General features: G+C 51.1%; 1 protein-coding gene and 1 long non-coding RNA gene across 3 annotated transcripts; one reads left to right on the forward strand and one right to left on the reverse strand.

Moving 5' to 3' along the window:
- Positions 1–7,000: 7,000 nt before the first annotated feature.
- Positions 7,001–13,932, reverse strand: LOC110740678. Its single transcript, XR_002515639.2, has 4 exons — positions 13,830–13,932; positions 11,438–12,472; positions 10,407–10,454; positions 7,001–7,480 (listed from the first exon to the last, which is right to left on the reverse strand). It is a non-coding gene; the product is annotated as an uncharacterized LOC110740678 (long non-coding RNA).
- Positions 12,278–17,235, forward strand: PRPH (peripherin). 2 transcript variants are annotated; one of them, XM_003906316.4, is made up of 9 exons: positions 12,278–14,315; positions 14,728–14,788; positions 14,980–15,075; positions 15,437–15,604; positions 15,696–15,821; positions 15,904–16,124; positions 16,224–16,273; positions 16,506–16,585; positions 16,836–17,235. In XM_003906316.4, the coding sequence occupies exons 1-9, from the start codon at positions 13,771–13,773 to the stop codon at positions 16,899–16,901; spliced, it is 1,413 nt and encodes a 470-aa protein (XP_003906365.2). In that variant the 5' UTR covers positions 12,278–13,770; the 3' UTR covers positions 16,902–17,235. The 2 variants fall into 2 exon arrangements, with proteins under 2 accessions (XP_003906365.2, XP_009178938.2); XM_009180674.3 differs by having other exon boundaries at positions 13,589–14,315; positions 16,833–17,235.
- Positions 17,236–25,046: the final 7,811 nt, after the last annotated feature.

A 25,046-nucleotide genomic window follows, 5' to 3' on the forward strand; every position in this document is an offset into this window, starting at 1 on the left:
ACTTCAGCCTCCTGTGTAGCTGTGACAACAGCACACCACACCGGGCTTCATTTTCAACTTTTAAGTTTTATTCATCTATTATTTTTGGAACACCTATTTGGTGCAAGTCACTGTGCTTGGTACTATAGGAAATATATTTAGCTTTTTGCTTCTCAGATTTTAGAGACAGACCACACATGCATAATCCCAATTCGAGACAGTATATGCCACACGTCACAGAAGAGGCTGTCATAGGCAGTAGCCATTGTTGCATAGCTACTTCAAAGCCATTCCCAGCTTGTTCCACTTGCCAACACAACCCAGCTCTGTCCCGGTGTGGGACACCATGTGCATCAGAGGGGCTGGGCTTCACCACCAGGGTGAACCTTCCCCTAAGCCAATCAAGGTAATTCCAGTTGTTTTGCCAGGGTCTGGTTAAGGAACCAGCATGTGATGTAATTATGGAAATGAGAGGTGAGGTAATGTCTGCCAGTTGGGGGTTGGAAGGAAGATACTCTTGCAAACATTTCCTTGCTCTTATAAAAGAACTCAGGGAAAGGATTTTCCTTTTGCAGCCCTGGGCATTACTGTGTGAGTACATTGTGCTTGTGCTTGTGCCTGGTGCTTGAGTTTGCTGCAGCTGTCTTGTGACCAGAAGGGGACAAACACGAGGACAAAAGCTACTGCTCAGAGCAAGGCAACACAGAAAGCTGAAAAGAGCATGGGTCCCGATAGAGTGCTAAGCCCCTGAATTAACCAACCTTGACACCAAACCTTGCTCTGCTGCTGAAGTTTTTACAAGACTTTAAGTCCCTTTATTGTTTAGGACATTTTGATTTGGGTCTTCTTTTGTTTCCTGCCAAAAGCATTCTAACTAACATTAAAGCCTTATGTAATTATTAATATAATTTTTTTTTCCTTATTTTATGCTGGGCGCGGTGGCTCATGTCTGTGATCCCAGCACTTTTGGAGGCTGAGATGGGTAGACCACTTGAGGTCAGGAGTTCAAGGCCAGCCTGGGCAACATAGCAAAACCCTGTCTCTACAAAAATAAATAAATAAATAAATAATAAAATAAAATAAAATAAAATAGAAGAAGCAGGGCATAGTAGTGTGCGCCTGTGGTCCCAGCTATTCCAGAGGCTGAGGTGAAAGGGCTTGAACTGAGTCCAGGAGGCAGTGAGCTGTGACCATGCCATTGCACTCCAGTCTGGGCGACGGAGCAAGACCTTGTCTCAAAAAAAAAAAAAAAAAAAATTTTTTTCTGTATTTTCTTCTTCCTCCTCCCCTCCTCTTCCTCCTCCTCCTCTTTCTCCTCCTCTTCCTCCTTCTTTTGCAGTAGAAACAGGGTTTTGGCAGGGCATGGTGGCTCACGCTTGTAATCCCAGCAATTTGGGAGGCCGAGGTGGGCAGATCACTTGAGGTCAGGAGTTTGAGACCAGCCTGGCCAATATGGTGAAACCCCATCTCTACCAGGTGTGGTGCCATGAGCCTGTAATCCCAGCTACTCAGGAGGCTGAGGCAGGAGAATCACTTGAACCCAGGAGATGGAGGTTGCAGTGAGTCGAGTCGCACCACTGCACTCCAGTCTGGGCGACAGAGCAAGACTCTGTCTCAAAAAAAAAGAAAAAAAATAAACGGGGTTTCACCATGTTGCCCAGGCCGGTCTCAAACTCCTGAACTCAAGAAATTCACCTTCCTCAGACTCCCAAAGTGCTGGGATTACAGGTATGAGCCACTGTGCCTGGCCAGAAATTTGTAGTAAAATAATTAATAATAAAAATATGAAGGCCCTGCTTTCATTCAGGCCAAAAAGTATTAAGGCCCTTTTGAATTTGCAGAACCCCTTTGCCAGTGCAAACCTTGCCTTGGGCGAGTGAAGATCCTGTCCCCTCTTTCTTTCCTCATATGTTGCCTTCTTCCGCCTGTAGTTCCTGGTCCACCAAATGGATCTGCTTTTTCCTTCCAGTCTTCCCAGGTGCCTTTGCCAAACTCAAACCATAAATAAAAAGAACACAGACACCAGGCATGGTGGCTTCTGCTGTAAAACCAACACTTTGTGAGGCTGAGGAGGAAGGATTGCTTGAGGCTAGGAATTTGAGACCAGCCTGGCAACATAGCGAGACCCTGTCTCTACACAAAATGTAAAATTACTCAGGTGCTGTGGCACGCACCTATAGTCCCAGCTACTCGGGATGATGAGGTAGGAGGATTGACTGAGCCTGGGAGATCAAGGCTGCAGTGAGCTGTGTTCATGCCACTGTGCTCCAGCCTGGGTGAGAGGGCAAGACCCTGTCCCAAGGAAAAAAAAAAAGGATAGAACATCTGCAAGTTCAAACAGTGTGCCATCTCCTTTTTTTTTTTTTTTTTTTTTTTTTGAGACCGAGTTTCGCTCTTGTTGCCCAGGCTAGAGTGCAATGGCGCGATCTCAGCTCACCGCAACCTCCGCATCCCAGGTTCAAGCGATTCTCCTGCCTCAGCCTCCCAAGTAGCTGGGATTACAGGCGCCTACCACCCTGCCTGGTTAATTTTGTATTTTTAGTAGAGACGGGGTTTCTCCATGTTGGTGAGGCTGGTCTCAAACTCCCAACCTCAGGCGATCCACCCGCCTCAGCCTCCCAAAGTGCTGGGATTACAGGCGTGAGCCACCGTGCCTGGCCTCATCTTCTTCCTTTTTACATACAGCTATGAGTGAGGCCTGTGGCCTGATGTGAGGGGGTAGAGAAGAGCAAGGAGGCTCCACCCTGAAGGAATGCCCCACTCCTAGGTACCCATCAGAATGAGCCTGACCCCAGGGCAATGCAACAGCTTCCAGAGCCTCCCATACTATTTCAGACCAAGGATCTTGTAGACACAGAGAGGTGCAGGGTGACGTGGATGAGACCCAGACCCGACTCTGAGGGCTCTGGGATGTGAATGGGGTTAGCTGACTGGTTGCTCCCCGTGTGGAGGCTCTGGGGCCTGTGAGAAGAAAAAGCCCAAGTTTCCATTTCTGGCCCATTGGTTTCCTCTATTCTTCCTCCTCCCCTCTTTCCACTACCTGTCACCTCCATTTACCTTCTCCTCTCCCCTCCTCTCTTCCCCCTTCATTTCCCACTTCCCTCTCTCTCCCATTCAACTCTCCCTTTTCCTGTCTCTATCTCCTCTGCCACTGCCCTCCCCTCCAGCCAGGGGCCAGCACAGATAGCCGAGTACTACAGAAAGAATCCAATTAGAGAGTGAGAGAATGTTCTTCTTTTGTTGTTTTTGTTTTCTGAGATAGGGGCTCCCCTGGTCACCCAGGCCGGCGTGCAGTGGCACAATCATAGCTCACTGCAGCCTCAACCTCCTGGGCTCAACCAATTCTCCCACCTCAGCCTCCCAAGTAGCTGGGACTACAGGTGTGCACCACCATGCCCAGCTAATTTTTAAATTTTTTGTAGAGACAGGGTCTCCCTATGTTGCCCAAGCTTGTCCTGAGCTCCTGGGCTCAAGCAATTCTCCTGCCTTGACCTCCCAAAATGTTGGGTTTACAGGCATGAGTCGCTGTGCCTGGCCAAGAGAATTTCTGACAGACATTGCCCATCAGGTCACTCTGGGTGTGAGAGCCACTGACTCCAGAAGCTCAGTCCTGGTGGCAGCTGTCAAACCAACACCTACATAGCCTGCAAGCAGAGGGCAGGCGGGGCAGTTTGTAGGGCTTCAGACCCTGTGAATTTGTCTGTTCAGCTGTCACCCAACCTCTCCCTGCAAGAGGCAGGGTGAGACGGATGGCAGAGTGTCGTGACTGAAGAAGAGCTTCTGACAACTGTCCTGATGGGCACAGGCCCCTGCCCTGTCTCATGTCAGGCACACGCATGTGCTCCAGTCACTGCCTGGGAAAAGGCATAACCATGTACCAGGGTAAGATTTCTCCCCGGCTCACAGAATTGCAAGTATTGCTCCCCCTCAGCATCTTCAGCAGGAAATAGGGGGTTGGGGATGAGGGGCTGTGCCTGGTGATCCCAGTTTTCCTCCTTCACTAATCTTCCAGGGTTCCAGGCTGAGGAGCTCAGAGGTTGTGTGGAGGAGAGAGGGGGATAACAGATGGGCCCACATCAGGGCTGCACCTCCTCTTGGACAGTCCCAGTACTCAGAGTTGGCAGGGGTGAGGAGGATCGCTGCCCTCCTTGGACACCCCGACTGTGGTCTACTCTAAAAATCCTCCCTTTACCTGGGGAGGAGATTGCAGGCACGCTCCACCTCCAGCACGGTCCTGAAGTGGGTTGTCCCCACTTCCCCCTGCCCTTTCCTTCCTGGGTAAAGGGATGACTGCTCATTCCCACCCAGAGGATCTTGGGGCATCCCCCTGAGAAGGAAGAGCTTAGGACTCCTTCCCCACTCCACAAAGAGCAGTTAAAAAATAAAAACATAAATTCAAAACGCAAACAAAGGCTACTCTGGGCACACTGCCTATGGGGTAGCCTATATCCATAGGGGGCTGTTTAAAAAGTAAAACAACAATAACAACAAAAAACAAAAAGAACTACTGGGGGCAGTGGTCTGAGACCCACCCCTGTCTTTAATAAATGTCTATTTTATTTTATTTTTAATGGAGTTTCACTCATTGTTGCCCAGGCTGGACTGCAGTGACATAATCTCAGCTCACTGCAACCTCCGCCTCCTGGGTTCAAGCGAGTCTCCTGTCTTAGCCTCTCAAGTAGCTGGGACTACAGGTGCCCACCACCACACCCAGCTAATTTTTGCATTTTTAGTAGAGACGAGGTTTCCCCATGTTGGCCAGGCTGGTCTCGAATTCTTGACCTCAGGTGATCCGCCCACCTTGGCCTCCCAAAGTGCTGGGATTACAGGCGTGAGCCACTGTGCCCAGCTGATATTTGCCATATTTCAGCTGGGCCTAGTGGTTAATACTTGTAATTCTAGCGCTTTGGGAGGCTGAGGCAGGAGGACTGTTTGAGCCCAGGAGTTTGAGACCAGCCTGGGCAACATAGTGAGACCCAGTATCTATTTTAAATAAATAAATAAATAGAAAAAAATAACACCTTGATTTTGGACTTCTGGACTTCAGAACTGTGAGAGAATACATTTTTTGTTGTTCTAAGCCACCAAGTTTGTGGTAATTTGTTATGAAAGCTCCAAAAAACACCAACAAAAAATGATATAAACTTTTTATTATTATTATTTTGACATTAACTTCTTTTTTTCTTGTATTTTTAGTAGAGACAGGGTTTCCCCATGTTGACCAGGCTGGTCTCCAACTCCCGACCTCAGGTGATCCGCCCGCCTAGGCCTCCTAAAGTGCTGGGATTATAGGTGTGAGACACTGTGCCTGGCTTTGACATTAAGTTTTTAAAGAGTCTAGGACTCTTGAAAAGTCTTATAGAATGTCCCAACTCTGAAATTGTCTTCAGATTGACCTTTTAAAATCCTAAATCTGCCGGGCGCGGTGGCTCAAGCCTGTAATCCCAGCACTTTGGGAGGCCGAGACGGGTGGATCACGAGGTCAGAAGATCGAGACCATCCTGGCGAACACGGTGAAACCCCGTCTCTACTAAAAAATACAAAAAACTAGCCGGGCGAGATGGCGGGCGCCTGTAGTCCCAGTTACTTGGGAGGCTGAGGCAGGAGAATGGCCTAAACCCGGGAGGCGGAGCTTGCAGTGAGCTGAGATCCGGCCACTGCACTCCAGCCCGGGCGACAGAGCGAGACTCCGTCTCACAAAAAAAATAAAATAAAATAAAATAAAAATAAAAAATAAAATCCTAAATCAGGGTGGGGCAAGGTGGCTCATGCCTGTCATTCCAGCACTTTGGGAGGCAGAGGCGGACAGATCACGAGGTCAGGAGATCGAGACCATTCTGGCCAACATGGTGAAACCCCATCTCTACTAAAAATACAAAAAATTAGCCGGGTGTGATGGTGGGTGCCTGTAGTCCCAGCTACTCGGGAGGCTGAGGCAGGAGAATCACTTGAACCTGGGAGGTAGAGGTTGCAGTGAGCCAAGATCGCACCACTGCACTCCAACCTGGCGACGCAGTGAGATTCTGTCTCAAAAACAAAACAAAACAAAAATCATAAATCAGATTAAGTTTTTCCCTGTTTCAAACCCTCCAATGGCTTTTCATTGCTTTTTTTTTTTTTTTTTTTTTTTGAGACGGAGTCTTGCTCTGTCGCCCAGACTGGAGTACAGTGGCCGGATCTCAGCTCACTGCAAGCTCCGCCTCCCGGGTTCACGCCATTCTCCTGCCTCAGCCTCCCGAGTAGCTGGGACTACAGGCGCCCGCCACCTCGCCCGGCTAGTGTTTTGTATTTTTAGTAGAGACGGGGTTTCACCGTGTTAGCCAGGACGGTCTCGATCTCCTGACCTCGTGATCCGCCCATCTCGGCCTCCCAAAGTGCTGGGATTACAGGCTTGAGCCACCGCGCCCGGCTTTTCATTGCATTTAAAATAAACTCATTACTCTGATTTTAAAAGCTTCATGATATTTGACTTCTTGCCATGCCTCTAACCTCACCTTTCCCACTCTCCTCCCTCATCTGCCTTGCGCCAGCCTCACTGACCTTTCTGCAATTCCTCAAACATGCCAACCTCATCCCAGCCTTACCCTTCTGCTCAGGTGATGACTGAGTACAATTCATGATTTTCAAATCCTAGATTGCTTGGAAATAGATATAAAGAATGTTATTGGGGCAATTGAGGGAATTTCAGTATAGGCTGTGTATTAGATAATAGTTATATCAGTGTTAAATGTCTTTTTTGTTAGTTACAATTTTTTTTACACAAATAAAGGCAAATCAATGTTAAATGTCTTTAGTGGGCTAATCCTACTGTGGTTATGTAGGAAAATGTCCTTGTTCTTAGGAGTCACATGCTAAAGTGTTCAGAGATTAAATATGATGTCTAACACTTCCGGAGGAATTGTGGCAAAACATTGACAACTGGTAAATCCAAGGGAAGGATATATTGGTGTTCATAGCAGCATTCTTTCAACTTTATCCTGGGTTTGATTTTTTTCAAAATAAAAGAGTAAAAGGTAGACGATTTAAAGAAAAATACTTTAATCCAGGAATACTTAAAAATCACTAGGGCATTTGTCAATGCCCTTCTAAAGATTCAGAAGATCTGGGTGGGACCCAGGAGTCTGTCTTTTCATGGCCTGGGCAACCCTCAGGCAGCTGCACAGGCCACACTTCGAGTAGGTTCACTGAGCACTCTGCCCTTGGAGTGTGGCTCGCTGGCACAGCCCATTATTTCCCATTCTCCAGCTGAGGAGTGGCTGACTGAAAGATCAGGCAGGTGGATGGAGACGTGATTTTACAGTGAGGGTGGAACTGGAGATTGTGGACATCGTGGAGAATGGTGAAGAGCTGAGGAAAGATTTTGTCTTCCTGCCCTGTCTTTTGGCTTCTGGAGGAATAGAAGAGGCTCCTAGAACTCAGGGAAAGAATGGAATGAGGGCTCCAAACTCCTAATACCAGTGCTTCTCTGATTCCATTTTACACCCCCTTGGATAAATATCATCTGTAAACAAACAAACAAAAAAAGAAGTCACAATAAATTTTGAAGTATTCCCCAAATTCCAGTGTTCCAGGAGTCTTGAGTCTTGAATTCAACATAGATGCAGACTGAAAACACGTCAGCACGTCATTCTGACGTCTGACCAGAAGGTGGCAGCAACATACCTTGCTTCATTTTAGGGGCCTCCAACCAAGAGATTTTTTCCGGTGACTCACACACATTTGATTGACCTAGGTCCCACCCCAGACACCACGGACAAAAAGATGAGTCAGATCTGATCGCTGCCCTCAAAGATCATATTGTCAGGGAGCAGAAAGTCAGAGTCAGACATATAAACAGATTATTAGTTACTAGCTGTGTGACCTTAGGAAAGTTGCTTAATCTCGCTGTGCCTCAGTTTCTTCAACTATGAAGTGGGAATAGTAACAGTACCTATGTCATAGGGTTACTGTGAGGATTAGGAGTGATTAAATAAATGTGTTAGACCTAGCAAAGGGTGGTCATTACTATGTGATACAGTGAGAGAAGGGATGAGCTGGCAGAGATGCCCACGGTGCTCCCTAACTGGGAGCAGTGGAGCCCCAAGTGGAGACAATGGGAAAGAGTTCCACTCTGGTAAAGCCACTCTGTCAGTGGGGACCTTGCAGCCAAACTGGGCTGGGAGAGTCTACCTTCAAAAGTGTGGTGCTGGATCCCTTCTGGCTGAGGCTCACCTTGGGTCCTGTGGGCACAGAGCGCAGAACACCAGCAGGGTCACTCAGGGCCTGATCAACCAGGATGCGCCCTTCCAGAGAGGAAACCACCACTAGCTCACGGTACAAGCTCAGACATGCAACTTGGTCCCTCTGACCCCCAGTTCTTACTTAAGTGATGGGGAAATAGGACCGCAGGAACCAAGGAACAGTGCTGAGTTCCACATCTGGGACATCGCAAGAGCAACTATATATTCAGGCAATTCAGGGGCAACAAGGACTTGGAGCTAGGGACTTAAAAATAAAGCTTGGGGGCCAGGTATGGTGGGTCACGCTTGTAATCCCAGCACTTTGGGAGGCTGAGGTGGGTGGATTACCTGAGCTCAGTAGTTTGAGATCAGCCTGGGCAACATGGTGAAACCCCATCTCTACCAAAAATACAACAAAAATTCACCATTGTGGTGGTGCGCTCCTGTAATCCCAGCTACTCACGGACTGAGGCAGGAGGATCATTTGAACCTGGGGGGTGGAAGTTGTAGTGAGCTGAGACTGTGCTACTGCATTCCAACCTGGGTGACAGAGTGAGACCCTTCTCAAAAAATAAAAATAAAATAGGCTGGGCGCTGTGGTTCACACCTGTAATCCCAGCACTTTGGGAGGCCAAGGTGGGCAGATCATGAGGCCAAGGAGATCAAGACTATCCTGGCCAACATGGTGAAACCCTGTCTCTACTAAAAATACAAAAATTAGTTGGGCATGGTGGCGCGCCCAGGATGTAGTCCCAGCTACTTGGGAGGCTGAGGCAGGAGAATCACTTGAACCCAGGAGGCGGAGGTTGCAGTGAGGCGAGATCGTGCACTGTACTCCAGCCTGGTGACAAAGTGAGACTCCGTCTCAAAAAATAATAGTAATAATAATAATAAAATAAATAAATAAAAACAAAATAAAGCTGGGAAGACAAAGGAATCCTGGAGAGGACCCTAGACTTCACCCAGGATGTGGAGTGGAGGTTTAGGTTTTTAAATTTTATTTTGGTAATTTATTTATTTATTTATTTTGAGACAGGGTCTCAGTCACTGGGGCTGGAGTACAGTGGTTCGGTCACGGTTTACAGCATACTTGACCTCCTGGGCTCAGGTAATCCTCCCACCTCAGCCTTTCAAGTAGCTGGGACTACAGGTGCATGGCACCATGCCTGGCTAATTTTTCTGTGTTATGTAGAGATGGGGTTTCTCCATGTTGCCCAGGACTGGTCTTGAACTTCTAGGATCAAGCGATCTGCCCACCTTGGCCCCCAAAGTGCTGGGATTACAGGTGTGAGCCACCTCGCCTGGCCTGGCGTGGAGGTTTGTGTCAATCCTAGACGTGGAGAGGCAAGGAAACCCCAGCTGACAGATGCAAGTATTAGGGATGTGCTGAAGCAGGGGGTAAGGCTGGGAGGAATTTAGCATGTCTTTTTATTTTTTATTTTTTGAGACAGAGTGACTCTGTCGCCCAGGCTGGAGTGAAGTGGCATGATCTTGGCTCACTGCAACCTCTGCCTCCCGGGTTCAATAGATTCTCCTACCTCAGCCTCCCAAGTAGCTGGGATTATGGGTGTGTGCTACCATGCCCGGCTAATTTTTTGTATTTTTAGTAGAGGCGGGGTTTCACCATGTTGACCAGGCTGATCTCGAACTCCTGACCTCAGGTGATCTGCCTGCCTTGGCCTCCCAAAGTACTGGGATTACAGGCGTGAGTCACCGCACTCCGCCGGCATGTCTTTGTTCTATGACTGTTCTTTGGCCAGCCATGGATCTCTTTACTCTCCCAATCTCCCACCCTCTCTTGCCTACATGCCCTCCTAATCCAGCTCTGAGTCCGTGGCCTGACATTTAATAGCACTCTTGGCCGGGCATGGTGGCTCACACCTGTAATCCCAGCACTTTGGGAGGCCGAGGCAGGCGGACCATTTGAGGTCAGGAGTTCGAGACCAGCTTGACTTACATAGTGCAACGCCATCTCTACTAAAGTACAAAAATTAGCCAGGCATGGTGGCGGGCACCTGTAATCCCAACTACTAGGGAGACTGAGGCAGGAGAATCGCTTGAACCCAGGAGGCGGAGGTTGCAGTGGGCCGAGATCAAGCCACTGCACTCCAGCCTGGGTGACAGAGCAAGACTATCTCTCAAAATAATAATAATAATAATAAAATAAAAAATAGAACTCTTGCCAGTAACCTAAACTTCATTACTCACCTTCCCTGCAAACCCCTGAACACATGCAATCGTTGTTTCTCTTCCAGTCTTCATCAGAGCAGCCAAGGGAGGCAGGAGGAGAAGGGGCGATGAGAATACTGGCAAATACTTCTACAGCATGTACTAGGTGCCAAGCACTAAGTGCTTTACAGAGGGTAACTTGCTTAATCCTCCCAACACCATGAGATAAGTATTGTTATTATCATTCCCATTTGTGGATAAAGAAAATGGGGTGGCCCAGCACGGTGGCTCACGCCTGTAATCCCAGCACTTTGGGAGGCCAAGATGGGCAGATCACAAGGTCAGGAGATCGAGACCATCCTGGCTAACACGGTGAAACGCCGCCTCTACTAAAAATACAAAAAAATCAGCTGGGCGTGGTGGTGGGCGCCTGTAGTCCCAGCTACTCGGAGGCTGAGGCAGGAGAATGGCATGAAGCTGGGAGGTGGAGCTTGCAGTGAGCTGAGATTGCACCACTGCACTCCAGCCTGGGCGACAGAGCGAGACTCCATCTCGGAAAAAAAAAATGGGGTGAACAAAGGTTAAGTCACTCAGAAAACCCAAAGCACATAGCTAATTAAGGTGTGCAGCCATGATTGAACCTGCGCCGTTTGCCCAGAGTCCCCGTCCACCAGGGGAGGGTGAGGCCAGGGAGGACTTGGCTTCTTCTGCCTTGTGTCCTGCACTGCTCTCAGCTACCAGGGGCACAGTCCAGAAGAAGGCCAGACCCTCACTGCTCTTGGGGCTGACGTTATCACTCTGGAGGTTAATAATAATAATAGTAATAATAAAACCAGTTTCCATTTTCAGGCTTTAAGATGTGTGTCCTAAGCACTTCATATGTATTTATTTATTCCTTTAGTCCTCCCAACAACACTATGAGGTAGAAGCTACAGTTATCTCCCTTTTCTTGAGGGACATGAAGGGACATAGCGATGAGCCTAAATTCTACAACACAGAGTTGTGGATCAGATGGGAAGTGTGGCGGCTGGATGCCAGAGCCCAGCTCTTAAGCCAGACTCTTTGCCTACCTTTGCTCCGCCTGGTGTCTCTGGCCTGCTCCTTCTGCTTGAGGGGAGGAGCCTCTTCTGCCTTGCAGTTCCTCACCCAGGCCTGATCCACAGCTCCAGAGCCCTGTTGTGGCAGCCCTCTGTCCCTTCTCCTCCGAGGCATGTAGGTGGCCAGCAGAGGGCTTAAGCAGGGTGAGGACGGGACCTCCATCTGGAACGCCCCAGACCCAGCCGCAGCCCCAGCAGCCTCTACTCTCAGTAGGCTTGGGTTCCCCACAAGCGCCCTGTAGACAGGGCCTGAGCTGGTCCTCCCCAGGCCTTGCCCGCCTCTCCGGGTACAGCGCTGGCTCCCTGCTCCTGGAGGGTGGGGCCAAATCTGGGATAGATGGGGCTCCAGGCCAACGGCAGCTGGGGCTCAGTGCCCAGGACTGTGGCAGGAAGCACCAAGGCTTCCCTAGCCCCCTCCTCACACCCACCAAGCCTTCTGGCCCTATCCCAGGTGGGACCCTACCCCTCCCCATTCCCAGGAATTGGGGGAGGCCAAGCTGTCATTTATCCATCCTGTCCCATCTCTCCCTTCCTCCCACTTCCCACTCCCCTGGCAACCAAACCAGACCCATCAAGGAGAAGGAACTGGCAGCTGTGCAGGGAGAGACTAATGGCCCGGAAGGAAGGAGGGGCCTGGAGAGGAGACGAAGGCGGTAGGGACGTGAGTAGGGCGTTGGCCCTGGCCCATCTCAGAGGACACACAGAGGGGGGAGGGGGACACTGCCCTGCAATACTGACGAGCTGGCCAGCCAGGGAGCCGCCCTCCTCACCCCCAGCCAGATATCCAGGCAGGAGCCTCAAATCTGCTTCCCCAGATGCACTCTCTTGTCCTCAGGTCCCATCTGAGGCAGACCTGTCTCACAGGAGAGTGCTGGAGTCCCCGGCAGCAGCAGCATCCCCAGCCCTATGGTTCCTGGCAAACCCAGCAGACCTCAGCAACCCGGCTCCTGCAGATGATCCGAACTGCCTCTGTCCACTCCTGGGCAGGTTGTGCTTGCATTCTGGAAGCTGTTTGACATACAAAGGCCAGATATCAGCCTTCCCGCTAACTCTGGGGTAGGGGAGGTGTGGTGGGGTGTGTGATTGTGTGTGTATTTGTGTGTATGTAATGTGTGTGCACATATACAAGGCTGTGTGTATGCATCCGTTTGCGTGCGCAGGTTTGTGGACCTGTTTTGGGGCCTTCTCTCTTTCAGACTGCTGGGGATGGGCACCTTCTCTTTCCCCATCTCTTCCCCATCCAGCCCCACCCATCCCTGGTACCTGCAACACATCAATACTGGAAACCAGCTCCTGCCAGTCCATCCATCTCTCAGCCTTGGCAGCACCCTCAGCCCCCTCCCCTTCCTACCTCAGGAATCACTCTGGTTCCCGTAAAGCCCATGACTGAGCAGCAATTGGTGTGGGGTTGGGGGGAGGGAGAATCCAGTAAACCCAGACAGAATACAAAAGGCCCACTCAGCCTAGCCCGTGGCATGGGGCAGACCCTCCTGCGTGGGATCCAGAGCTGGGTCCAGCCACCTTCAGCCCCCTATGATGTACCCACCTCATTAGGGCTTCTTGGGGGGGTATGTCTAGGTTTGGGGGCTGTGTCTTTAAGGCTGAAACATCAGCAGACAACCTCTGCTGGGCAGTGTTCAGGGGAGGGGGAGGGGAAGCAGGGCTGGTCAGCCCATTAGCAGCAGAGCTGGCGCCAGGCACCAGCCCTTCACAGGGCCCTGGGGATTAGGGAGAGTAGCTCTTCCCCAGCCCGATCTGCCTCTGCGCCCCTGTCTCCTATTCCTCTCTGGGTGTGGTGAAGGAGGGGTAGCTGACAGCAGGTGAAAGTAGAGCCTGGCCTTCAGGGGGCAAGTCAAGGCACCAGCTATGGGGCCTAAGCCAGGTCAACTCTCCCTCCAGCTGGCCTCCTCCCTACTCCTGTGCCAGAAGCCTGCCCTTTAACTTCAGGTCCTTCTACCTCGCAATTTTCAGGGACCCTAGTTTAAATCAGGCCTTCCTACCCTAGGTTCTAGCTTTGGGTGCTTGTTGGGAGATAGTGACCCCCACTCCAGCCGCAACAGGGGGCAATCAAGTGGGCAGAGGCCTGCAACCAGGGAAGGGAGGGGAAGGCGCTCCTGCTGTTCCGCAGGGGTGGGGCATCCCCCTCCCCACACAACCCCCCTCCAGCGGGCCATCAGGCCAGTAGGAGGAGCTGCCCGTGCCCCCCCTGAGACCGCAGGGCTATAAAGCCGCCTCGCAGCGGTCTGCGGCTCCTTCCCAGCCCCTGGCCTAGCTCTGCCAACGGTGACTGCCCATCCTCGGCCGCAATGAGCCACCACCCATCGGGCCTTCGGGCCGGCTTCAGCTCCACCTCATACCGCCGCACCTTCGGGCCACCGCCCTCACTATCCCCCGGGGCCTTCTCCTACTCGTCCAGCTCCCGCTTCTCCAGCAGCCGCCTGCTGGGCTCTGCGTCCCCGAGCTCCTCGGTGCGCCTGGGCAGCTTCCGTAGCCCCCGGGCGGGAGCGGGCGCCCTCCTGCGCCTGCCCTCGGAGCGCCTCGACTTCTCCATGGCCGAGGCCCTCAACCAGGAGTTCCTGGCCACGCGCAGCAACGAAAAGCAGGAGCTGCAGGAGCTCAACGACCGCTTCGCCAACTTCATCGAAAAGGTGCGCTTTCTGGAGCAGCAGAACGCGGCCCTGCGCGGGGAGCTGAGCCAAGCCCGGGGCCAGGAGCCGGCGCGCGCGGACCAGCTGTGCCAGCAGGAGTTGCGCGAGCTGCGGCGAGAGCTGGAGCTGTTGGGCCGCGAGCGTGACCGGGTGCAGGTGGAGCGCGACGGGCTGGCGGAGGACCTGGCGGCGCTCAAGCAGAGGTCAGGGGGCAGGGCTGGACCGCGGCCGTCGAGGCGGCTGCTCTTCCCTCCCCTCGATTCCCCTCTCCATCAGCAGCCCAAGGGTGTGGCTCCCCTTACCAACCCAGGTGTGTGCAGGCAGCATCCTTGCCCACGGACTCCAAGTCCCCCTCGCCTCCCACTTTGCTCTGAGTGTCTGGGGAGGTGGGAGAAGTGGGTATCTGTGCCTCTCCTGAGTAATGTCGGAACCCCCTTTTCAGCTCCCAGTCCGTTAGAGAGAAAGCGGGGCAATTTTATCAGGCAACCTCAGTCTTCCATTTAGAGTCCTGGGCAGCAACAACAGCCTCTAACCAGATCCCGGGGGGGCGCGCGGTCTGGGGTGCCAGCTGGGCGGCGACCCAGCAGTTCAGCCTCTGCACTCTCTTCCCGTCAGGTTGGAGGAGGAAACGCGCAAGCGGGAGGACGCGGAGCACAACCTCGTGCTCTTCCGCAAGGTGAGTCTGAGCCCCTGTCCGAGTTCAGCCTCCCCACCCCAACCCCCGACCTCAGTATCCAGAGGTGGCATCGGTGGGCGCGGGAAGAAAGGGGCAACCAGACGCCTCCCGAGGCAGACAGGGAGGTCTGGTCCTTCCTCGGCCTACGCAGCCCCTAACTTCTCTTGAACCTCCACTGCTACCCCTCGAAGGACGTGGACGACGCCACTCTGTCCCGCCTGGAGCTAGAGCGCAAGATTGAGTCTCTGATGGATGAGATTGAGTTCCTCAAGAAGCTGCACGAGGAGGTAAGTGGGCCCAGTATCAGGGGCAGCTTCTGAGGTTGTGGGGTGGTCTTGCTGGAGCTGGCAGGCGGAGCGGAGGCATCGCCCTGGGGATCAGGACGATGCTGGGTAGACGCAGCCCCTCCACCCCAGTCTACAGGTGGTTAGACTCCCACCCTTGCGCCACCTGGCGGCGGGCAGCGGGGCTGTACCTCCGAAACCTGGCCTCTGGTCTCGCGCCCGCGGGGGCGCAGGGCTGTAGGCCCCGCCCTCCCCGGCGCCCCCTTCTGTTCGTTCAAGCGTTTCTTCTCTTTTCTGTGCACGAACTGCGTGGCCCGCGTGGGATTTGCGCCACTGTCCATCCTCTGCCTGCTCCCGGCCGTAGGAGCTGCGAGACCTGCAGGTGAGTGTGGAGAGCCAGCAGGTGCAGCAGGTGGAGGTGGAAGCCACAGTGAAGCCGGAGCTGACGGCAGCGCTGAGGGACATCCGCGCGCAGTACGAGAGCATTGCCGCGAAGAACCTGCAGGAGGCGGAGGAATGGTACAAGTCCAAGGTGCGAGAGCCGGGAGGGCCTGCGAGGCGGGGCGCTGGGGTGGTGTCGCGCTTCCCAGCCGACTCAAGCCTGGGTTACCCCCACTTCGCAGTACGCGGACCTGTCCGACGCCGCCAACCGGAACCATGAGGCCCTGCGCCAGGCCAAGCAGGAGATGAACGAGTCCCGACGCCAGATCCAGAGTCTGACATGCGAGGTGGACGGGCTGCGCGGCACGGTGAGTACGAAGCTGCGCGCCCGGGCCCGGGGAGCGGACGATGAATGTTCCGCAACTGGCCCCTTCCACTCCCCTACCCCAGAACGAGGCGCTGCTCAGGCAGTTGAGAGAGCTGGAGGAGCAGTTCGCCCTGGAGGCGGGGGGCTACCAGGCGGGCGCCGCGCGGCTCGAGGAGGAGCTGCGACAGCTAAAGGAGGAGATGGCGCGGCACCTGCGGGAGTACCAGGAGCTCCTCAACGTCAAGATGGCCCTGGACATCGAGATCGCCACCTACCGCAAGCTGCTGGAGGGCGAGGAGAGCCGGTGAGGGTGGGGCTGCTGGGGCGGGGCAGGGAGGGGTCGGGACTGGGCGGGGAGGGCCGGGGCCTGGGCAGGGGCTCTGACAGCTTGCTTCGCCTCCAGGATCTCCGTGCCCGTCCATTCTTTTGCCTCCTTAAGTATAAAGACGACTGGTGAGTCTGCCTTACAGCCTGTACCTCTCCTTGTCCACTTCTGCGCTCCTCGGGCTCCTGCTCTGACTCACCTCAGGGATCTGTTCTCCTCACGGAATTTCTGGGTCTTGGCCTATACCCACCCCTACTCCTCACACCCCACCCTTCCCCTGCCCTCAGATATAGCAGTGGGAGCCTAAGAGGAGATATTCCCAAGACTTACCCCTTGAATCCTTCATCCTACTTTCTCCAGTGCCTGAGGTGGAGCCTCCCCAGGACAGCCACAGCCGGAAGACGGTTCTGATCAAGACCATTGAGACCCGGAATGGGGAGGTGAGGCATGGCCCCTAATCCCAGGACCCCACCATTTCCCATATTGTTTCTCAGTCCCAGCCTGGCTGTCGCTAATCTTACATAGGGTGGGTAATTCTTGGGGAGAGACAGAGGAGGAGACAGAGAACATGGATAGATAAACAGGAGTCTCTGCTGATTACCCCAAGGAGTGGGGCTCTATGATCCAAAGGAGTAGGATGGAGGGTGGCGCTGAATGGCTTGTGCCCATCATGTGCCCTGTCCCCAGCAGGTGGTGACAGAGTCCCAGAAGGAGCAGCGCAGTGAGCTGGACAAGTCTTCTGCCCACAGTTACTGAACCCCTTGGTTCAGAGCCTTGACTCTGCCCTAGGCCTGGTCTAAGCCCAAACCCTAACAAAACTCCTGAATTGTCTCCTCTTCCACTGCATGTGTCTAAAAGGTGGTACCAGGCATCCCTTTCCTGGCTTATGGCCAAGCCCTACCCGGCCAGCAGTCGCTGAGCCTCTCCCTGCTCTGACACTTGATGTGACCTATGTGCTCCCCTTTTCATGTCCCGATAAGAAGCCAATGATCCCCCCCTCAGGACAGATCTACTCCAGCCACAATGAGAAGTGGGTGAGCCAGGGTCTGAGTTTCACGTTTGAACCAAATAAAATGCTGTCAAGAGAAAACTCTCCAGTGCATTTGTGTCTGTGGAAGTGTGTGGGGGGTGCCTGAGGGGAGGAGCCTCAGCGGTGTTCTCCCTTTTCCTCGAGTCATTTCTTTTTTGGCTGTCACTCTCTTGGCATCAATATACCTTTCTAGGTTTTCTATCTCTGTCCATTACTTCTCAGCTTTTGTTCCTCACCTGCAGCCTAGAATGCTCAGCCACCTGCTGGGTGCCTCACAGGTCACTCAAACTCAATCTGTCCCAAACAGAGCTCCTCACCTCCCTCTGCAATCATGCTCTTCCTCTGGATTCCCCGCCCGAGAAGAAGGCACCACTAAGACACCTAGTGCCCAAGTTAGAATTCAGCTCAACTTATGCACCCTCCTTTTCTTCACCTGACTCCCAATTCTGTGAAGTCTACTTCTTTTGCTATTTAAAAAATTTTAATAGGCCAGGCAAGGTGGCTCACACCTGTAATCCCAGCACTTTGCGAGGCCGAGGCAGGTGGATCACGAGGTCAGGAGATCGACACCATCCTGGGTAACATGGTGAAAGCCCGTTTCTACTTAAAAAAAAAAAAAATAGCCAGGTGTGGTGGTGGGCACCTGTAGTCCCAGGTACTCGGGAGGCTGAGGCAGGAGAATGGAGTGAACCCAGGAGGCTGAGCTTGCAGTGAGCTGAGATCGCACCACTGCACTCCAGCCTGGGTGACAGAGCTCAAAAAAAAAAAAAGCTACATAGTGGCACGCTCAGTCCCAGCTACTTTGGGGAGGCTGAGGCAGAAGAATACTGAACCCAGGGCAGAGGTTGGCCGAAAGGAGATCAAGATCACTGCACTTCCCAGCCTGGGCAACAGAGTGAGACTCTGTCTCAAAAAAAAAAAATTAATATATAAAAATTATTTTATTTATTTATTTATTGAGATGGAGTTTTGCTCTTGTTGCCCAGGCTGGAGTGCAGTGACGCAGTCTCCACTCACTGCAACCTCCACCTCCCGGGTTCAAGCAATTCTCCTGCCTCAGTCTCCCAAGTAGCTGAGATTACAGGTGTGCACCACCATGCCCAGCTAATTTTGTATTTCTTTTTAGTAGAGACGAGGTTTCACCATGTTGGTCAGGCTGGTCTCGAACCCCTGATCTCAAGTGATTCACCCACCTCGGCCTCCCAAAGTGCTGGGATTACAGGCATGAGCCACTGCACCCGGCCAAAAATAATTTTTAAATTTGCTTCATGAGTTGGGATCTCGCTATGTTGCCCAGGCTTGTATTAAACTCCTGGGTTCAAATGATCCTCCTGCCTCAGCTGGCCAAAGTAATGCTAGGATTACAGGCACAAGACATCATGTTAGGCTTTTTTTTTTCTTTTTGAGACGGTCTCACTCTGCCACCCAGGCTGGAGTGCAGTGGCACAATCATAGCTCACTGCAGCCTTGACCTTCTGGGTTCAAGTGATCCTCCCACTTCAGCCTCTTGAGTAGCTGGGACCACAGAAACATGCCACCACTCATGGCAAATTTTTCCATTTTTTGTAGAGATAGGGCCTCTCTATGTTGCTCAGGCTGGTCTCAAACTCCTGGGCTCAAGTGATCCTCCCACCTCAGCATCCCAAAATGCTGGGATTATAGGCGTGAGCCACTGTGCCTGGTATGAAGTCTACTTCTTAACTCTCTTTCAAGTCTGTCTGGTTCTCCCCGTCCCCATTACCAACATCTTAGTCCAGGCCACCATCATATCTTGCCTGGGTCACATTATCTACATTATCAATGGTTACCTTCTCCTGGCCTGCTCTGCCACCTGCCCAAATGTATTCAATACCCTTAGTAAATCAGATTATGCTATCACCATCCCTGCCCCTGCTTGAAAATGTCTATTTCCTGGTGTATCACCAGGTGTGGTGACTCATGCCTGTAGTCCCAGCACTTTGGGTGGCCAAGGTGGGAGCATGGTTTGATGCCAGGAGTTCGATACCAGCCTCAGCAACACAGAGAGACCCCATTTCTACAAAAATTAAAATATTAGCTGGGCATGGTGGCATGAGCCTGTGGTCCCAGGTACTTGGGAAGCCGAGGTAGGAGGATCACTTAAGCCCAGGTCGTGGTTGCAGTGAGCCAAGAAAAGTGCCACTGCACTTCAGCCAGGGTAATAAAGTAAGAACCTGTCTCCACAAAAAGAAAAAAAGAAAAAAAAGAAACACCCATGCTGTCTTCCATTCCAGCTCCATTCTTCCATTCCATCCTACCCTTGCCTTCAAGTCAAAATTCACATCTGAATTTAAGATGATCTTCTTCACTCAGCTATGGTGCTAGGTGCAAGGAATAAGCCAGAGTCCCTGATCTCAAGGAATTTACAGTTTGGGATGGGGGAGATAGGCAGCATAAGCAGACAATTTCAACCTCATAAGGAGTGCTGTCTGGGATAATAAGCACATAGTGATGTTAATATGAAGATAAGCACCTAAGCCAGGCTTAGGCAGGAGGGGTGGCTTCCCACAGGAGGTGACATCACACTAAGCACTGAAGAATGAGCAGGAGTTAGTCAGGTGAAGCAAGGAGAGAAGGACTTGCTTAGAGAAATGAGCCGGGAGGTAAGACAGCGAATTTGGAAACTAAAAGCAGTTTTATAATGATGGAGTGAAGGCTAGAATGGAAGGAACAGCATTGATGCTGGAAAGATGAATCAGGGCCCAGTCATGGAGGGCTTGATAAGCCATGTTAAAGCAGTCAGGTTTTTGTTTTTTAATTAATTAATTAATTAATATATTTATTTATGTATTTGTTTGAGGCAGAGTCTCACTGTGTTGCCCAGGCTGGAGTGCAGTGGTGAGATCTCACCTCCCAGGTTCAAGTGATTCTCTTCCCTCAGCCTCCCAAGTAGCTGGGACTACAGGCGCATGCCACCACACCCGGCTAATTTTTCCCAACCTCAGGTGATCCACCCACCTTGGCTTCCCAAAGCGCTGGGATTACAGGCATAAGCCACTGCACCTGGATTTTCTTTTCTTTCTTTCTTTTTTTTTAAATTTAAAGACAGGGTCTCTCTCTGACACTAGGCTGAAGTGCAGTGGCACTATCATAGCTCACTTCAGCTTCCAACTCATGGGCTGAAGTGATCCTCCTGCCTCAGCCTCCCCAGTAACTGGGACTACAGGCGCATGCCACCACACCCAGTTAGTTTTTTAAATTGTTTTGTAGATACAGGGTCTTGCTATGTTGCCCAGGCTAGTCTCAAACTCCTGGCCTCAAGCAATCCTCCCACCTCGGCCTCCCAAAGTGTTGGGATAACAGGTGTGAGCCATCACATCCGGCCTGGAATTTATCCTAAGAAAAAGGGAAAGAAACTTAAAAGTTTTAATAAGGAGGGTGATTCAGATCTGCATTTTAGGAAGATCACTCTTGCTGAAATATGCAGAAAGAATTGGAAGGAGATGGGAGATCAGGTCAGAGGCTTTTTCAGTGAAAAATACAAGAGATGATGATGGGTATGGTCACCGGAGGTGGGTTTGAGAAATACTGGAGGGTGGAATCTGCAGTTTCTAGGATTGATTGGCAGTGTGCGGAAAAGGAATAGTAACAATGACCCACGTTTTTGCTTGAACAACCAGGCAGCTAGATGATGGTACCTTTCAAAGAAAGAGCAAAGCTGGATGCAGTGGCTCTCGACTGTAATCCCAGCTACTCGAGAGGCTGAGGTGAGAGGACTGCTTGAAGCCAAGTTCAATACCAGCCTGGACGACATCAGGAGACTCTAGCTCTAAAAAAAAAAAAAAGGAAGACTGAAGTGAAATGGGGAAAGTGGGAACCCAAGACGACAAAGTCAGTTTTAGACTCACTGAGGATGAGATGCTCTGGAACATCCAAGGGGAAGGGATGAAGGGATGCCAGGCAGCTGGTGTCACAGGTCTGGAGTTCAGGCGTGGTTGGATATTTTGAGATACTGAATCTATTGGAATGCTTTTTATTACAAGTAACAGATAATCTCTCTAAGAAAAATAAGGCCGAGTGTGGTGGTTCATACCTGTAATCTCAGCACTTTGGGAGGCCAAGGTGAGAGGATCTTTTGAGCCCAGGAGTTCCAGATCAGTATGGACAACACAGGACAATCCTATCTATACAAAAAATACAAAAATTAGTGGCATGCACCTATAGTCCCAGCTACTCCAGATACTGAAGCGGGAGGATCGCTTGAGCCTGAGTGATGGAGGCTGCAGGGAGCTATGATCTTACCACTGCACTCCAATCTGGGCAACAGAATGAGATCCTGTTTCATAAATAAATAAATAAATAAATAGGAAATACCTCACATAACAAAGAGCCAGAGGTAGGGGGCAGGCTCTGAGGTTGGTTGATTCAGAAGCTCAATGATGTCACCAAGGACGCAGGCCCTGTCCATGGCTCTGCTCGGCCTCCTCCTCGGAGGGGTACTTTGCCCTTGGGATGGTCCTCATGATTCCACAATGGCTATCAGCAGCTACTGGGTGATGGCAGGTATGAGATAGAAATCTTTCCCATTAGACTGTTTAGCTAATGTCTTTGGTGTGTCTACTCTTGAACTAGTAACAATTGCCAGGGGACAGCTGCTGACTGGCTTGGGCTCATTATCCGGTATGGAATGGAAGTCAGGAATCCATGAGGTCACACCAGACGTTGCTCAGGCTTTCACCACTACCCTCTGCATAGGACACACGTATACACACATTCTTTACACCCCGTGCCTTTGCTCTCTTCCATTCAGCACCTATTACCTCAAAGGAGAAATATCACTGTGGAAAAGCAGACAAAAGCTTTGGGGTTTCAAATATTTAGGTGTTTAAGTAGGCAAATGTTCCAGTTTGAAAACTTTTACATCAGTTCATGGCCTATGATTTGTACTGGGTACAAGGAAGAGAGACTGAGCCAAAGAAGGGCATGGGACGTCTCAGGTGTCACACATGGGAAGAAATGAAATCACCTGGCCGGGCGTGGTGGTTCATGCCTGTAATCCCAGCACTTTGGGAGGCCAAGGTAAGTGGATCACCTGAGGTCAGGAGTTCGAGACCAGCCTGGCCAACATGATGAAACCCCATCTCTACCAAAAATTCAAAAACTTAGCTGGGCGTGGTGGCGTGCACCTGTAATCCCAGCTACCCAGGAGGCTGAGGCAGGAGAATCACTTGAACCCGGGAGGCTGAGGTTGCAGTGAGCTGGAGATCACGCCACTGTACTCCAGCGTGGGCAACAAGAGCAAAACTCCGTCTCAAAAAAAAAAAAAAAGAAAGAAAAAAGAAATCATCCAAGAACAGTGCATATAGTGAGAAAAGAAAAGGACCATGGGGAGAATCTTAAAGAGAATGTGGAGAATTAACAGGCTGAGATGGAAGAGGAACACCAAGAAAGTGTGGCCTTGACTTCTCAAGGCCAGAGAAAGCTTTAAAGAGGGAGCAGTGGGCCACATGATACTGGGGGCCCAAGTTAGAAAACAATAGGAAAATTTGGGATTTATCAACAAGGAAGATGCTAGAGAGCTCAGTGACAGCGGATTCAAGGCAGAATTGGGTCAGAAGAAAAAAGAGGAGTGAATGAGAGATGAGGAAGTGAAGACCAGAGTACCCTCTTTTTTTCTGAGACAGAGTCTACTCTGTCACTCAGGTTGGAGTGCAATGGCGCGATCTTGGCTCACTGCAACCTCCACCTCCTGGATTCAAATGATTCTCGTGCCTCAGTCTCCTGAGTAGCTGTGATTACAGGCGTGAGCCACCATGCCCGGCCCAGAGTACGCTCTTAAGATGTGGTTTGGCCTGGCACGTTGGCTCACGCCTGTGACCCCAGCACTTTGGGAAGCCGAGGGGAGCAGATCACTTAGGTCAGGAGTTCGAGACCAGCCTGGCCAACATGGTGAAACCCCGTCTCTACTAAAAATACAATAGTTAGCTGGGCGTAGTGGTGGGTGCCTATAAACACAGCTACTCAGGAGGCAGACGCACGAAAATCGCTTGAAGCTGGGAGGCAGAGGCTGCAGTAAGCCCAGCCTGGGTGACAGAGCAAGACTCTGTCTCAAAATAAATAAATAAAATAAGTTTTTTCTTTCTTTCTTTTTCTTTTCTTTTCTTTTTTTTTTTTCAGAGTCTCGCTGGAGTGCAGTGGCGCAATCTCAGCTCACTGCAAGCTCTGCCTCCCAGGTTCACGCCATTCTCCTGTCTCAGCCTCCCAAGTAGCTGAGACTACAGGTGCTTGCCACCATGCCTGGCTAATTTTTTTGTACTTTTAGTAGAGATGGGGTTTCACCATGTTAGCCAGGAAGGTCTCGATCTCCTGACCTCGTGATCCACCTGCCTCAGCCTCCCAAAGTGCTGGGATTACAGGTGTCAGCCACCACACCCAGCATTTTTTTTTTTTTAGATGAAGTCTTGCTCTGTCACCCAAGCTGGAGTGCAGTGGCACAATCTCCACTCACTGCAACCTCCACCTTCTGGGTTCAAGCAATTATCCTTCCTCAGCTTCCTGAGTATCTGGGACTACAGGTGCGTGCCACCATACCTGGCTAATTTTTGTATTTTTAGTAGAGACGGGGTTTCACCATGTTGGCCAGGCTGGTCTCAAACTCCTGACCTCGTGATCCACCTGCCTCGGCCTCCCAAAGTGCTAGGATTACAGGTATGAGCCACAGCACCCAGCCTCTTTTTCTTTTTTAGACAGAATCTCATGCTGCTCAGGCCGGAGTGCAGCGGCATGAACATGGTTCATTGTAGCCTCAACCCCCTGGGATCAAGCGATCCTCCCATCTCAACCTCTCAAGTAGCTGGGACCACAAGTGCATGCCACCACACTTTGGTTAATGTTTTTTACATTTATTTCCTTTTTATTTAATTTTTAAATTTTTATTATTTATTTTTATTTTTATTTTTTTGAGACGGAGTCTTGCTCTGTCACCCAAGCTGGAGTGCAGTGGCCGGATCTCAGCTCACTGCAAGCTCCGCCTCCAGGGTTCACGCCATTCTCCTGCCTCAGCTTCCCAAGTAGCTGGGACTACAGGCGCCCGCCACCATGCCCGGCTAATTTTTTGTATTTTTTTTAGTAGAGACAGGGTTTCGCCGTGTTAGCCAGGATGGTCTCGATCTCCTGAACTCGTGATCTGCCCACCTCAGCCTTCCAAAGTGCTAAGATTACAGGTGTGAGCCACCACGCCTGGTCAATTTTTTTTCTTTTAAATGGAGATTCGGCCTCACTTGGTTGTCCAGGCTGGTCTTGAACTCCTGACCTCAAGTGATCCTCTGCCTCGGCCTCTCAACGTGCTGGGATTACAGGCATGAGCTCATGCCACCAAGCCCTCCCTATTTTTTATTTTTCTGTTTTTGAGACATGGTTGCCTAGGCTGGAGTGCAATGCTGAGATGACAGCTCACTGCAGGCTTGACCTGGGATCAAGTAATCCTCCCACCTCAGCCTCCTGAGTAGCTTGGACTACAGGTGCATGACACCACACTTGGCTAATTTTTGTATTTTTTTTTTTTTTTTTTGTAGAGATGGGGTTTTGCCATGCTGTCCAGGCTAGTCTCAAACTCCTGGGCTCAATTGATCCTCCCACCTTGGCCTCCCAAAGTGCTGAGATTACAGGCATAAGCCACCATGCCTGGCCTAAAATTCACTTTTTATCTTTATACTGTGGCTAAAAAAAATTAAAAGAGACCAGGAATGAACATGTTTAATGCTGGAGAGAACGTTAAACAATCAAATTGTCATGGGTGAGCCCAGCCTTCTGTTAAAATGATACAACCTCAGACTTGGATGTGATTGAAAAGTTTTAGGAAAACTCAAAATCCAATTCTAATCAAGGTGATCCAATTTATTTATTTATGAGAC

The sequence above is a fragment of the Papio anubis genome, chromosome 9 (genome assembly GCF_008728515.1).
Source record: "Papio anubis isolate 15944 chromosome 9, Panubis1.0, whole genome shotgun sequence".
NCBI classification, from domain to species: domain Eukaryota; kingdom Metazoa; phylum Chordata; class Mammalia; order Primates; family Cercopithecidae; genus Papio; species Papio anubis.